This window comes from Schistocerca piceifrons, chromosome 5, assembly GCF_021461385.2.
Source record: "Schistocerca piceifrons isolate TAMUIC-IGC-003096 chromosome 5, iqSchPice1.1, whole genome shotgun sequence".
Classification (NCBI taxonomy): Eukaryota; Metazoa; Arthropoda; class Insecta; order Orthoptera; family Acrididae; genus Schistocerca; species Schistocerca piceifrons.
In genome coordinates this window covers 57,073,738-57,088,720 of record NC_060142.1, presented here as the reverse complement: position 1 = coordinate 57,088,720, position 14,983 = coordinate 57,073,738, and the positions used below count along the sequence as shown (strand labels likewise).

The following is a 14,983-nucleotide window of genomic DNA, read 5'->3' as shown; positions in this document are numbered from 1 at the left end:
GACCAGAACTGATCACCCAGAGGCAGAACACATTGCTCAGCACAATACACCCAACTTCAATGACTGCTTCACAATATACGTCCTCTCTATCCTCCTCTCCCAATACCTGCTTCTTTAAACTACATAGATGGGACTTTGGTCTAACAACACATGCTTCAATCCCAATATTCTTTTGACCACCACCTCTGTTAGCCCCTCTTCCACACCCATCTTCACCTCTGATACCATGTTCACCACATCACTCTACATTCATAACCACCTCTTCACAATCCACTGTTTCTTCCCAGTCTAGTCCTCATCTGAACGCTTAGCAATGTTTTTCAGTCTTGTTAATGTGCCCATCAACTACTCGGTGCATCAACTACACATTATTTAAACATTATTTGAAATAATTGAATACTGAAACTTGAGAAAAGGAAATCTTACTAAAAACGAAGTGCACATTGATGTGCCTTATTTTGCATATCACTAGTACAAATAGCATGACTTTATACTGAAATATGTTCCATCCTATGATCAACAAGCTGACATCCTAATGAAGCCAATGCAAAAGGTGACATTTAAGACCAAATGAAAGAGATTGAAAATCTGAAGCATACAGGATGTTCAAAGAATTCTCAATGAATGACATCTTACTGTCGGCTAAAAAAAGGGGGAAGGGAAGAGTTCCAAACAGAATTGTATATTTGAGTCCCCATTTTTTGGGAGTGTTAAAATACTAAAACGGACAAATTTATTTTTGTGTTCACTCAGTGATATCATTTGTACTGTGCTTGGTCGTCCTTTTTGAGAATGCACTGAGTTTTGCATAGCCAGTTTTGCTGAATCATTGTTGTCTGCACTGAGAATATCTTTGTATCTCACATCTGTATTACCTACACTTGTGTGATTTTTAGTAGTGTTTTATATTATTATTTGTTGATTCGCAACTTATTATTTTAATCGTAATACAGACATTAAACTAATTAACACTATTTGGAATCTTATAGGATTTTTTACTGTCACTTTACAAAATAGTTTGTGGCACAAATATATGTTAGCTTTCTTACCTTGTGTTTCCCTTTCCATTCCTGACTTAAACCAGTCATATGTCACTGGAGTGGTACACTGTTAGTTGACAAACCATTATGCCAGACACAGAAAACCTTAAAGGTATTCTAAGCAGCGCCACATGTCGTGTTTAAAAAATGAAAGTAGTGCAAAGCAGTAAGCAACATACATTACGCCAATCAGAGGAAAAGCTTTTAAAGTATAGCTGGCCTACATTGGAAAACAATTAATGGAACTATGGAAATAAATAATGGGCATTCTGTAGCCGTTCAGTTATAAGGTAAATGGAAGCAATGCCAATAGTACCATTAAGGCAAGAAAAGAAACTAATTTTTATCCAGGAAACAAACAAAAAAGAAACCTACCTTACTTGGTGTAAGTCCTATATGGTATACAAGTTTTGGATCATTATCTAGTTCAGTCAGTAAATGTTGCTGCTGTTGTAACGTTAAAGCGCCCTTGAATGCTTTTGCCATTAGACGCTTTGCCTCTACTCCTTCACTGTTTGACACACACATTGTGACATCATATGCTGCTTTAAGCTCCGAAACACCAGTAACATTTAGCCACACAAGCTGGAAGCAGTTCATAACAAAATTAATGATAATAGTAGTGTTAAATTTATGTAAGGAACAAATAGAAGATGAGATACAGCAGCAGAATTATCCAGTAAAGAAATGTTTCAATGCAGTAGGAAATGAGTACTCAACAGTCAAAAAAGTAGAAAATATTCCTAAACATTACAATATTCTTCATGGAATATCAGAACATCATTAAAGGGCTGTCATATTAAAAACAACATGTCCTCAGTATCACAAAAAAAAATTCTCACCTCATCTTCACAACTATGCAATGGTGGTGCTAAACGAAGAAATTCTGGCTTGTAGTACTGATCAACAACTGGATTGTTGCCTGTTAAGAGAGCTTCAGCTGTCTTTTTTGCAATGTTCTGCTCAGAATACATACTGAAAATAAATAATAACTTTAAAAGAACCAGCACTTCTAGATAGAGTTAGTATGAACAGTTCATTTTTATTTAGTTAGATAAACAGAGAAGATGAATAACAATACAGGTATTCCAAATTTAAACGGCGACATCTTAACATCACAAGAAAAATGTAGAATAATATGAGACCTTGTTAAATACAATCAGTTTCCCAAATAGAAAGCTAATATGAAAGAAACGAGGTACCAACAGAAGAAACCTGAAACATGCTGGAGAAGGGGGATGATGTCTGAAGGGAAAATGTAAGGAAATTAGATGAATGTACAGTTAGGATTAAACAGACAGGACTACAACAACTACATTGCAAGTTGAGAATGAAGCTCTACATTGCAAGTTGAGAATGAAGCTCGCTCTCTCTCTCTCTCTCTCTCTCCCCCCCCCCCCCCCCCTCTATTCCCTCTTCTTCACTCTGTCTTCTGGCTGGTTAGAAGCACCCCCATGAATTCCTCTCCCATCCCAACCTCTTTGTCTCAGTGTAGCACTTGCAACTTATATCCTCAATTATTTGTTGTATGTATTCCAGTCTCTGTCTTCCTCTACAGTTTTTGCCCTCTACAGCTCCTTCTAGTATCGTGGAAGTTATTCCCTGATATCTAACATATGTACTATCACCCTGTCCCTTCCTGTTGTCAGTGTTTTCCATAGAAGTATGTTGCTTTCTTCGCTTCTACAAAGAACCATCTTATTCCTTATCAGTCCACCCAATTCTCCATATTCTTCTGGAGCATCATATCTCAAATGCTTCGATTCTTTTCTGTTCCAGATTTTCCGTAGTCCATGTTTCACTACCATACAGTGTTGTGCTGTAAACTTACATTCTCAGAAATTTCTTCTTTAAATTACAGCCTAGACTTCTCTTGGCTGGAAATGTCCTTCTTGCCTGTGCTAGTCTTCTGTTTACACGGTTCCTTAACTTTGTCTACTTCATGATCATTTCTGTCAGCTTTCTTAAGTTTACTCTGAATCCATCTTCTGTCTCATTAGGCTGTTCACTGCATTCAACAAATCCTGTAATTCTTCTTCGCCTTCATTGAGGATGGCAACGACATCAGTGAATCTTATAATTAATATCCTTTCACCCTGAATTTTAACCCCCCCCCCCTCCCCCTCCATTGAAACTTTCTTTTATTTCCACCATTTAATCTGGACACTTTGATCCTTGTCTTTTATCTTGTTTTTCCTTTTTCATTCTTGTACGTATTGTATATTACTCATCTTTCCCTACAGCTTAGTCCTATTCTTCTCAGAATTTCAAACATATTGTGGCATTTCTCACTGCCTAACGCTTTTTCCATGTCGACAAGTTCTATGAACAGGTCTTGAGTTTCTTTCAGTCTTGCTTCCAGTCTCAAGCACAACGTGTGGACTGTCTCTCTGATGCCTTTACCTTTTCTAAAAACAAACTGGTCCTCATCTAACAGATCCTCAATTTTCTTTTACATTCTTCTGTATATCAACTCCAATTTCTTCTTGTCCCATGTCATCAGACAAGTTCTCCCTCTCATAGAGATCTTCAATGTGCGCTTTTGATCTATCCGCTCTCTTGTCTGCATGTAACAGTGGAATTCGCACTGCACCCTTAATGTTGCCATCTTGCTTTTAATTTCACTGAAGGTCGTTTTGACTTCTCTATGCAGGTGAGTCCTTCCTGTGATAATTTCTACTTCTTCACTTTTTTTCTTGCAGCCATTTCGTCTGGGCTGCCCTGCACTTCTTATTTATTTCATTCATTAAGTGATTTATATTGCTGTATTGCTGTCTTTCCCTAAAATTTTTTTGTACTTCCTTCTTTTGTCAATCAACTGAGTATTTTTGCTGTTACCCAAGACTTCTTTGCAGTTACCATACTAATACCTATGTTTGTTTTTCCAATATCCGTGATTGCTCTTTTTAGAGATGTCTACTCCTCTTCAACTGAAAACTGCCTAATGTTATTCCTTAGTGCAGCACCCACATCTTTAGCAAACTTCAAACACATCTCTTCCTTCCTCAGTTCTTCAAGATCCCACTTCCTTCCATAATGATTCTCCTATCTGATTCTCTTACACTTCAGTCTATTCTTTAATATTACTAAATTGTGATCCGAGTCTATTTCAGGTTCTTGGTATGCCTTACACAACCCATAATCTGATTTCAAAATCTCTCTCACACCATGATGAAATCCAGCTGGAATCTTACTAGGTCTCTGGGACTTTTTTAAGTATATCCCTTGCTCTTGCGAATGTTGAACAGAATATTCACTATTAACAGCTGAAATTTATTGTAGAACTCTAGAAGTCTTTCTCCTCTCTCATTGCTGCTACCCAGACCATATTCTACTCCAACCCCTACAACCACATTCCAGTCCCACAATACTATCAGATTTTCATCTCCTTTTAGGAACTGAATTCCTTGTTCAGTATACTCATGTACTTTCTGTATTTTTCGGCTTTTGTTTGTGATATTGGCATACACATTTAAACTACTGTTGTCAGGGTTTGCTTCCTATTGATTCCAATGAGAACAACCATATCACTGAAGTGTTCACTTTTGTGCCCTACATCCTTTTCATAGTGAACGCATTATTGTGGCCAAGATAGATACGAAGCCCACACCTACTACAGTAGTACAAGTTTATATGCCAACTAGCTCTGCAGATGACGAAGAAATTGATGAAATGTATGATGAAATAAAAGAAATTATTCAGATTGTGAAGGGAGACGAAAATTTAATAGTCACGGATGACTGGAATTCGAGTGTAGGAAAAGGGAGAGAAGGAAACATAGTAGGTGAATACGGATTGGGGGACAGAAATGAAAGAGGAAGCCGCCTGGTAGAATTTTGCACAGAGCACAACATAATCATAACTAACACTTGGTTTAAGAATCATGAAAGAAGGTTGTATACATGGAAGAACCCTGGAGATACTAAAAGGTATCAGATAGATTATATAATGGTAAGACAGAGATTTAGGAACCAGGTTATAAATTATAAGACATTTCCAGGGGCAGATGTGGACTCTGACCACAATCTATTGGTTATGACCTGTAGATTAAAACTGAAGAAACTGCAAAAAGGTGGGAATTTAAGGAGATGGGACCTGGATAAACTGAAAGAACCAGAGGTTGTACAGAGATTCAGGGAGAGCATAAGGGAGCAATTGACAGGAATGGTAAAAAGGTAGGTAAAAAGACGAGGGCTAGTAGAAATCCTTGGGTAACAGAAGAAATATTGAATATAATTGATGAAAGGAGAAAATATAAAAATGCAGTAAGTGAAACAGGCAAAAAGGAATACAAACGTCTCAAAAATGAGATCGACAGGAAGTGCAAAATGGCTAAACAGGGATGGCTAGAGGACAAATGTAAGGATGTAGAGGCCTATCTCACTAGGGGTAAGATAGATACCGCCTACAGGAAAATTAAAGAGACCTTTGGAGATAAGAGAACGACTTGTATGAATATCAAGAGCTCAGATGGAAACCCAGTTCTAAGCAAAGAAGGGAAAGCAGAAAGGTGGAAGGAGTATATAGAGGGTCTATACAAGGGCGATGTACTTGAGGACAATATTATGGAAATGGAAGAGGATGTAGATGAAGATGAAATGGGAGATATGATACTGCGTGAAGAGTTTGACAGAGCACTGAAAGACCTGAGTCGAAACAAGGCCCCCGGAGTAGACAATATTCCATTGGAACTACTGACGGCCGTGGGAGAGCCAGTCCTGACAAAACTCTACCATCTGGTGAGCAAGATGTATGAAACAGGCGAAATACCCTCAGACTTCAAGAAGAATATAATAATTCCAATCCCAAAGAAAGCAGGTGTTGACAGATGTGAAAATTACCGAACTATCAGCTTAATAAGTCACAGCTGCAAAATATTAACACGAATTCTTTACAGACGAATGGAAAAACTAGTAGAAGCCAACCTCGGGGAAGACCAGTTTGGATTCCGTAGAAACACTGGAACGCGTGAGGCAATACTGACCTTACGACTTATCTTAGAAGAAAGATTAAGGAAAGGCAAACCTACGTTTCTAGCATTTGTAGACTTAGAGAAAGCTTTTGACAATGTTGACTGGAATACTCTCTTTCAAATTCTGAAGGTGGCAGCAGTAAAATACAGGGAGCGAAAGGCTATTTACAATTTGCACAGAAAGCAGATGGCAGCTGTAAGAGTCGAGGGACATGAAAGGGAAGCAGTGGTTGGGAAGGGAGTAAGACAGGGTTGTAGCCTCTCCCCGATGTTGTTCAATCTGTATATTGAGCAAGCAGTAAAGGAAACAAAAGAAAAATTCGGGGTAGGTATTAAAATTCATGGAGAAGAAATAAAAACTTTGAGGTTCGCTGATGACATTGTAATTCTGTCAGAGACAGCAAAGGACTTGGCAGAACAGTTGAATGGAATGGACAGTGTCTTGAAAGGAGGTTATAAGATGAACATCAACAAAAGCAAAACAAGGATAATGGAATGTAGTCTAATTAAGTCGGGCGATGCTGAGGGAATTAGATTAGGAAATGAGACACTTAAAGTAGTAAAGGAGTTTTGCTATTTGGGGAGCAAAATAACTGATGATGGTCGAAGTAGAGAGGATATAAAATGTAGGCTGGCAATGGCAAGGAAAGCGTTTCTGAAGAAGAGAAATTTGTTAACATCCAGTATTGATTTAAGTGTCAGGAAGTCATTTCTGAAAGTATTCGTATGGAGTGTAGCCATGTATGCAAGTGAAACATGGACGATAAATAGTTTGGACAAGAAGAGAATAGAAGCTTTCGAAATGTGGTGCTACAGAAGAATGCTGAAGATTAGATGGGTAGATCACATAACTAATGAGAAAGTATTGAATAGGATTGGGGAGAAGAGAAGTTTGTGGCACAACTTGACCAGAAGAAGGGATCGGTTGGTAGGACATGTTTTGAGGCATCAAGGGATCACCAATTTAGTATTGGAGGGCAGCGTGGAGGGTAAAAATCGTAGAGGGAGACCAAGAGATGAATACACTAAGCAGATTCAGAAGGATGTAGGTTGCAGTAGGTACTGGGAGATGAAAAAGCTTGCACAGGATAGAGTAGCATGGAGAGCTGCATCAAACCAGTCTCAGGACTGAAGACCACAACAACAACATCCTTTTCATAATGAATCCTGCTCCCAGCATTTTCTGTTGCTGCTATTACCCTATATTCATCAGACCAGAAATCTCTGTCTTCTTTCCACTTCATTTCCCTGACTCCTACTAAACCTAGACTGAGCCTTCACTTTTCAGATTTTCTAGCTTCCCTATGACATTTGAACTTCTGACATTCCACACCCCGGCTCACAGAATGTTACTCTTTCATTCATTATTACATCTATTCTCATAATCGCCTTCCCCTCAGCAGTCCCCTAATCAATAATCTTCTGCCAATGGATATACACCATGATACTTTTCCAATAATATGATACATGGCATGTAGGTACATCTTATGTGTCTTTAATGCAGTGGTTTCCATTGCCTTCTGCATTGTCATGCTATTTATCATTGCTGATACATCCATATGAAGGGTCAGTTTCCCACACCAAGGGCAAGTGAATGTCGTGAATTTCTGTCCACTCCTCTGTCCTCCTTGACAAAGCCACACTGGCAGAATGTGCTTTTTTTACTGAAAGTCTTCGGCCACCTTGCTGGCCTAGAACAGATGGAAGAAATCAAAGAACTGAAGAAGTTATTGAAACTACACTCCTGGAAATTGAAATAAGAACACCGTGAATTCATTGTCCCAGGAAGGGGAAACTTTATTGACACATTCCTGGGGTCAGATACATCACATGATCACACTGACAGAACCACAGGCACATAGACACAGGCAACAGAGCATGCACAATGTCGGCACTAGTACAGTGTATATCCACCTTTCGCAGCAATGCAGGCTGCTATTCTCCCATGGAGACGAACGTAGAGATGCTGGATGTAGTCCTGTGGAACGGCTTGCCATGCCATTTCCACCTGGCGCCTCAGTTGGACCAGCGTTCGTGCTGGACGTGCAGACCGCGTGAGACGACGCTTCATCCAGTCCCAAACATGCTCAATGGGGGACAGATCCGGAGATCTTGCTGGCCAGGGTAGTTGACTTACACCTTCTAGAGCACGTTGGGTGGCACGGGATACATGCGGACGTGCATTGTCCTGTTGGAACAGCAAGTTCCCTTGCCGGTCTAGGAATGGTAGAACGATGGGTTCGATGACGGTTTGGATGTACCGTGCACTATTCAGTGTCCCCTCGACGATCACCAGTGGTGTACGGCCAGTGTAGGAGATCGCTCCCCACACCATGATGCCGGGTGTTGGCCCTGTGTGCCTCGGTCGTATGCAGTCCTGATTGTGGCGCTCGTCTGCACGGCGCCAAACACGCATACGACCATCATTGGCACCAAGGCAGAAGCGACTCTCATCGCTGAAGACGACACGTCTCCATTCGTCCCTCCATTCACGCCTGTCGCGACACCACTGGAGGCGGGCTGCACGATGTTGGGGCGTGAGCGGAAGACGGCCTAACGGTGTGCGGGACCGTAGCCCAGCTTCATGGAGACGGTTGCGAATGGTCCTCGCCGATACCCCAGGAGCAACAGTGTCCCTAATTTGCTGGGAAGTGGCGGTGCGGTCCCCTACGGCACTGCGTAGGTTCCTACGGTCTTGGCGTGCATCCGTGAGTCGCTGCGGTCCGGTCCCAGGTCGACGGGCACGTGCACCTTCCGCCGACCACTGGCGACAACATCGATGTACTGTGGAGACCTCACGCCCCACGTGTTGAGCAATTCGGCGGTACGTCCACCCGGCCTCCCGCATGCCCACTATACGCCCTCGCTCAAAGTCCGTCAACTGCACATACGGTTCACGTCCACGCTGTCGCGGCATGTTACCAGTGTTAAAGACTGCGATGGAGCTCCGTATGCCACGGCAAACTGGCTGACACTGACGGCGGCGGTGCACAAATGCTGCGCAGCTAGCGCCATTCGACGGCCAACACCGCGGTTCCTGGTGTGTCCGCTGTGCCGTGCGTGTGATCATTGCTTGTACAGCCCTCTCGCAGTGTCCGGAGCAAGTATGGTGGGTCTGACACACCGGTGTCAATGTGTTCTTTTTTCCATTTCCAGGAGTGTACAATACTTCACTGGATACAGAAAGAGCAGAAATGGGTCATGGAGAATGAGAGAAATGAATAAGTGCTTAAGAAGAAAATATCAAAGATTACACACCAATATTAGCTACAGATGTCACATCAAATAAATAGGAGTAATGAAAACAGTCAGCAGTATTTCCTGTTGACACTGGCCAATGGATAGCAAAAGAAGCAACAAGAAGACTCAAAGAGAAAAAAAATATAAGCAGTGTACTGACATAACATACAGGTAAATGTGAAACACTCTGCTTCTTTTACTTGTGTTGCTGACAGTTTTGACTGTTAAACCATTACTGAACGCACAAAATATGTACCAGACAAAAAGTAATTTTTTCAGATTTTTAAAAATCTGTAAGTTAGCAAACAAGAGTATGGGAATGAATAAACACACAAACTATGAGTTAAGCAAGTTCCACCATAAGAAAGCTATGTGCAAAATAAATGGGGGTTCTACACACACAGCCCTAAAACCATCAAAAGTTGTATACTAGTGTTAGTGGATGTGGACAGTGCTCATGAGAGTAGTACAACCACTTGTTTACCACTTGAAATTTTGAAGATTTAAAACTGATAATTAAGGGTGCACTTATGATAGGTAAACAGTATACAAAAAACAGCAACCAATCACGACAGTAGCACGGAGCAACAAATTAGCACTGATTTACACAACTGAACAGACACTGGTGAAATTAGTATCACTGTTGTACCTTATCAGTCATTGGTGTTATGCCTGGTCTTTGGAAGACACTTCCAAGCGCATCTCAGTCATTAATGCCCAATCTGGTCTTTTCCATTACAAACACCTACCCTCTGGCATCGTCAGCATGCCGACAATATTTCAACAACACTTGGAACGCTTGATGCAAGGAGTTCTGAATACAGCTGATTATCTTGACAATATCCGACTCACTGGTAGAAACATGAAGAACCTTACAGAAAATTCAGAAGCCTTATTCAGTGTTCTCCAACAACCAACTCGAAGTGTAACAAAGACAAACGCTATTTTTTACCATAAGCTGAATATGTAGGGCATTTTTCGGTGCTTTAGGGATACACACAATGTACAAAAATACAAAATCTGACAGTTTCAAGGTTGGGTTGGGTTGTTTTGGGGAAAGAGACCAGACAGCGAGGTCATCGGTCTCATCGTATTAGGGAAGGATGGGGAAAGAAGTTGGCTGTGCCCTTTGAAAAGAACCATCCCGGCATTTGCCTGGAGCGATTTAGGGAAATCACGGAAAACCTAAATCAGGATGGCCGGACGCGGGATTGAACCGTCGTCCTCCCGAATGCGAGTCCAGTGTCTAACCACTGCGCCACTTCGCTCGGTGACAGTTTCAAGGGATACCTGACAACTAAAAACAGTGTTGTGCCAGCTGAACTACTACTGAAAATCCCCATTCAGTGATGATTGCCAAACTATTCCATCAGCTGCTTTGCAAAAATCTTAAGTGGCATTAGCACTCACGATAAGGCTTTTCAAGACTAAGCAGGCACTCCTCAAGCAAACGTGCCTCATGACTTATGGTTAAGACCCCAGGAAGTTACCAACTGTCATAGCAGATGTGTTGGACTATGGCCTTGGGGACATTATTTCCCACAAAATCAATGGGGTGGAATGCCGATTGCATTTGCCTCAAAAGCTCTGACACCTTCACAACACAATTACACTCAATTAGAGAAAGAGGCTTTGGTCATCACCATCTTGGCTCTCAAAAATTTTCGTGATTGTGTATGGACAGCATTTTCATCTTTTAACAGATCATAAGCCACTTCTGACATTCTTTAACTCTCACAGAGATGTACTTACCAACATCTCACAGTGCCTGCATTGTTGGGCATTGTTCGTCTCTGGATACTGCTACAATATCCATTGCCACTCAACAACGTAGCAAGCATACACAGACACATTATCCCATCTCCCAGGGGAAGGTCTGCTTCCATATGAACTCTGAGTCACAGGCTGCCATCACACGTTTGCTTATAAACCCCAAACCATAACCTCACAGACACCAGAGGATCCCATCCTCAGTGACATAATCGAGTTCAAGAAACATGGGTGGCCAGAGGATTGCAAAATCATCCAACACACCAAGATTCAGGCATACTGGCACCATTGGCATGAATTATGAATTCTCAGTGGTGTCGTCCTGTTGCATGGGGACAATGGTCACACCAGGGTCATCATACCAAGAGCTCCCCTACATTGGATACTGACGCTGCTCCATCAGGATCATTGGGGGAGTGTCATCATGGGAAGACTGGCTCAACAATGTTTCATGGTTTATTGTGGCTTGCCAGGCATGCCAGAGCAAGTAGGCACCCCCAGCACATCAATCTTTCCCATGGCCTAAAGCAACACCCCTTGGTCCCAGTTTCATCTGTATTTTGCCTGGGTTCCTCTAGGTTGATCCTGGTCAAATTTCCCTATGTTTATCATAAGCAATCAATTTCATCGGCAAAAACCATACGAGCCTTAGTATGCACTTTTTCCGTTGACATTCTACCAGAAACCACAGTTTCGGACAATGGGACACAATTCACATCAGCAGGATTTTGCTGCTTTTGTGAAGAAAACAGCACCCAACTGGCCCATACAACACGGTTTTGTCTCACTTCCAACTGCCTGCCGGAAAGGTTTGTCCACACTTTTAAAATCAAAGTGGCACCAACATCATGGTCTCGATGACAAGCTTACCTCATTTCCTGCTTGCTATTGCTCCACACCACAGGACAGGACTGCAACAACCACAGTTCTTCATTGTTCATCCCTCCAATCATTCACCCCCACCCTGATAGCCTCCCAACCATTGCTATTCTCCTCAGGATGACATATGTGCAGTGGTGTTCTAAAAGGGCCACCAACACTGGCTGCTCACTCATGTCACCTGCCTGCTTGGCAGAGCCAAGGCCAAGATCCAACTGACAGATCAAAGCAAGAGCCACAACTGCCTCAATCCAATGCACCCAAGATTTCTACATTATTTTTGTTCACGATCTGGTACATCCAGCACCCAGGAATGGCAGCCACCACCACTGGTGGCAACATCTTCAGGGTCCAGCAGCCTCAAGAATCACAGACTCCGTCTCCCAGCTGACTTGTCTTTAGCAGCCAATGCCCCTGTTCCAGATGTTGACAGCAGTAGACTGGGTTTGCCACAATCTTCTGACATCAGTAGCAATGACGCCTATATGTGTTGCTATCTCTCCTTGAGGGTGGGTAATAAGTGGGGATGGGGAGGGGGAGGGGTGGCTGCTATATCTAGACAAAAAACGCACCAAGATAACAATACAATGCCAAAGGTTGCCTAAATATGAGAGCACAGGGACAAGAACAAGCCCAAACAACCATATCCTTATTATAAGAAAAACAACACCAGGCATGTTATTGAGGACAATTTAGGACACTGCCACTGTGACTCAGGGCATTCACACTGCTGGCACTTAAAAGCAGCATCATCCCTAAGAGGTGCAGCTAACACGGGGACATTTGTTTCCTCATATCACGTGGCCAAAACAATCTGTGATGAATTCATCTGCCAGCCAGCACTTAAGCCATCACATATGTCATATCAAGCAGCTGGAGCCACCAGCAATCTTCGTCTTCTCCAAGCTGAGACTTGGCCTCTCAACACTCGGCGTCCAAGGTTTTGGTACCTTGGAATGTTAGTGTGATTGTGTTCAGAGATCATCTCACCTCATTGTCCTTAAGACATAGACTTCATCAGCTATTTAGTGAACTAGATGCTCTAGGCGAATTGTCTAGCCTATGTTAATTCTACAAAAGTGTTAAACTGAGGCAGTTACTTTGACTGCTACGCTATTTTGTATTCTGGTTCATTAATGCTCCAGGATGGAGAAGAGTGGATTTATGTTAATATTAGTAAACCTATTGTTTGTTGTCTTCCCGAGTGTAAGTTCTTCTGCGGACCACTTCAGCTGAACTCAAATGCTGCACCCCATGTACTAGCACTTCTATGTTTTTTCCCACGTAACTGGTTTGCTTACATTAGATTTCTGTTTTAGTATGTTCACAGCCACTAAAACGTGATTATCCAAGCACTATTGCTTTTGCAAAACATGGAACAGGTGCAGGGATCAATGTTGGCCTCAACAATATCACCTGAGGTTTCCAATTGATTGTCTTGCATCAACTCCACGGAAAAGGGTGTCGCTACTGCCGTTCCCAGCATTCATCAGGAAAGCAGAACCATAGGCCATCCACACTGCCCATGTAGAACAGCATTTCATTGTCCCTGGACACTCAGGGGATACCCAGCAAGCTGCTTCTCTGTTGGCTTATGCAGGGGCTAATTAATGTCTGTTGCTTCTTGCAGCAGTTAAATCCAGAAGTAGAACTATATGGCTTAATCTATGAACATGTGAAAATGTGCTTGTTGGAATATTTTGAGTCTCAAGTTCAAGTGGCACCCAAGGGGGCATACACTTTTAATTATCATAAATGAAACAGACAGTCCTACTGGGAGTGGTCACTTCCACTACAGTAACTTACCTGGGATTGACATTTTCTGTGTTCCAATGCTAAGTGCAAAGAGTCATGTGTCGACTCACTGGTTAGGGATACAATTGTAGTACATTCCCAGGAGAGGGGCCCCAGAATAACTTTCTCAAATTAAGTGACCCATCTTTGGCATCCTGACTTCCACTCATTTAGACTTTTGAGTAGTCAGTCCTGCCACAGGTATTTGCCACCCACCCCACATGCAAGACTCCGGCTTGGTCCCGCCCCCCCCCCCCCCCCTTCCCCCCAAGCACATTTTTCTACACACACACACACACACACACACACACACACACACACACACACAATACACTAACTCTGGCCACCTCAGCACGACAGTGGTAATGTATGTATGAATTCTGATTTTTTGTGTGTGTGTGTGTGTGTGTGTGTGTGTGTGTGTGTGTGTGTGTGTGTGTTTTCTACTTTAGAAGAACACCTTTTGGTCAAAAGCTCAATCATACAACAGTCTTTTTGTCAGGCCTGTCTGTGACTCAAAGCCTCCTTTATATGGTGAGAAGCAATTTATCCTTTTCATAATGTTGCCATCAGTTAATTCTGTTTGATGATGACTACAAGGCATTATGAAAGTCATAATGGTCACTGAAGATAAAGTGATTAACTTTAAATGGCTGAAATTTGCAACGAAATGACAAAAAAAAAGTGTATTCTCAGCTTAAGAGAGCTATTTTCAGAGAAAATTATTTCTGTCAAAGTGTACTGGGATGGAAGAGAGAGTCTAACTGCATGGAAATGGGTTTACTGTCCCTGTACAAATTGGTGTAGACTTTCTTGTGTCTCAGGAACCCACTGTTACCTGGAAACCACTTCAGTCACTGGGTGGAATCTACTGACTTTCTGTCGCCACTGCTTTTCCAGATTAGAAAGCATGGTGTACTGAACATCATGACTGGGGCAACTGGGAGAGAATCATGCTAAGGGTTCTCATGTCAATGGCAGTTTAATGTAAAAAGCATTTTTAACCACTAGGCAGTATACTGTTTTCTCTAAATCACTTCATGTAGCTGCTGTGATGGCCAATGGCAATCTTCTATTTGCCTAGTTTGTGATAGTGCGCAATGGTTAATGAGCTTGAAGTTGAGAAAATGTTAGTCAGTAAAATTTCTTCCTTCCCTTACTTATTGGTATAGCTAAAATGTCTAACATCTTACCATGGCAAATTTGGAAGATGACAATACTTTAGAACATGAAAAGCATCATGATCATTGTGAGATCATCATAGCTTATAGCATTCACAGGGGAATGG

At 42.0% G+C, this 14,983-nt stretch overlaps 1 protein-coding gene across 1 annotated transcript in view; it reads right to left on the bottom strand.

The window, feature by feature from the left end:
• Window positions 1-14,983, bottom strand: part of LOC124798134 (CCR4-NOT transcription complex subunit 11) — a 107,215-nt gene that overhangs the window by 69,054 nt on the left and 23,178 nt on the right. The window contains exons 6-7 of the mRNA XM_047261403.1: window positions 1,883-2,015; window positions 1,416-1,625 (exon numbers count right to left, since the gene is read on the bottom strand). Coding sequence (XP_047117359.1) covers window positions 1,416-1,625; window positions 1,883-2,015 — 343 coding nt within the window. The remainder of the gene's footprint in view (window positions 1-1,415; window positions 1,626-1,882; window positions 2,016-14,983) is intronic.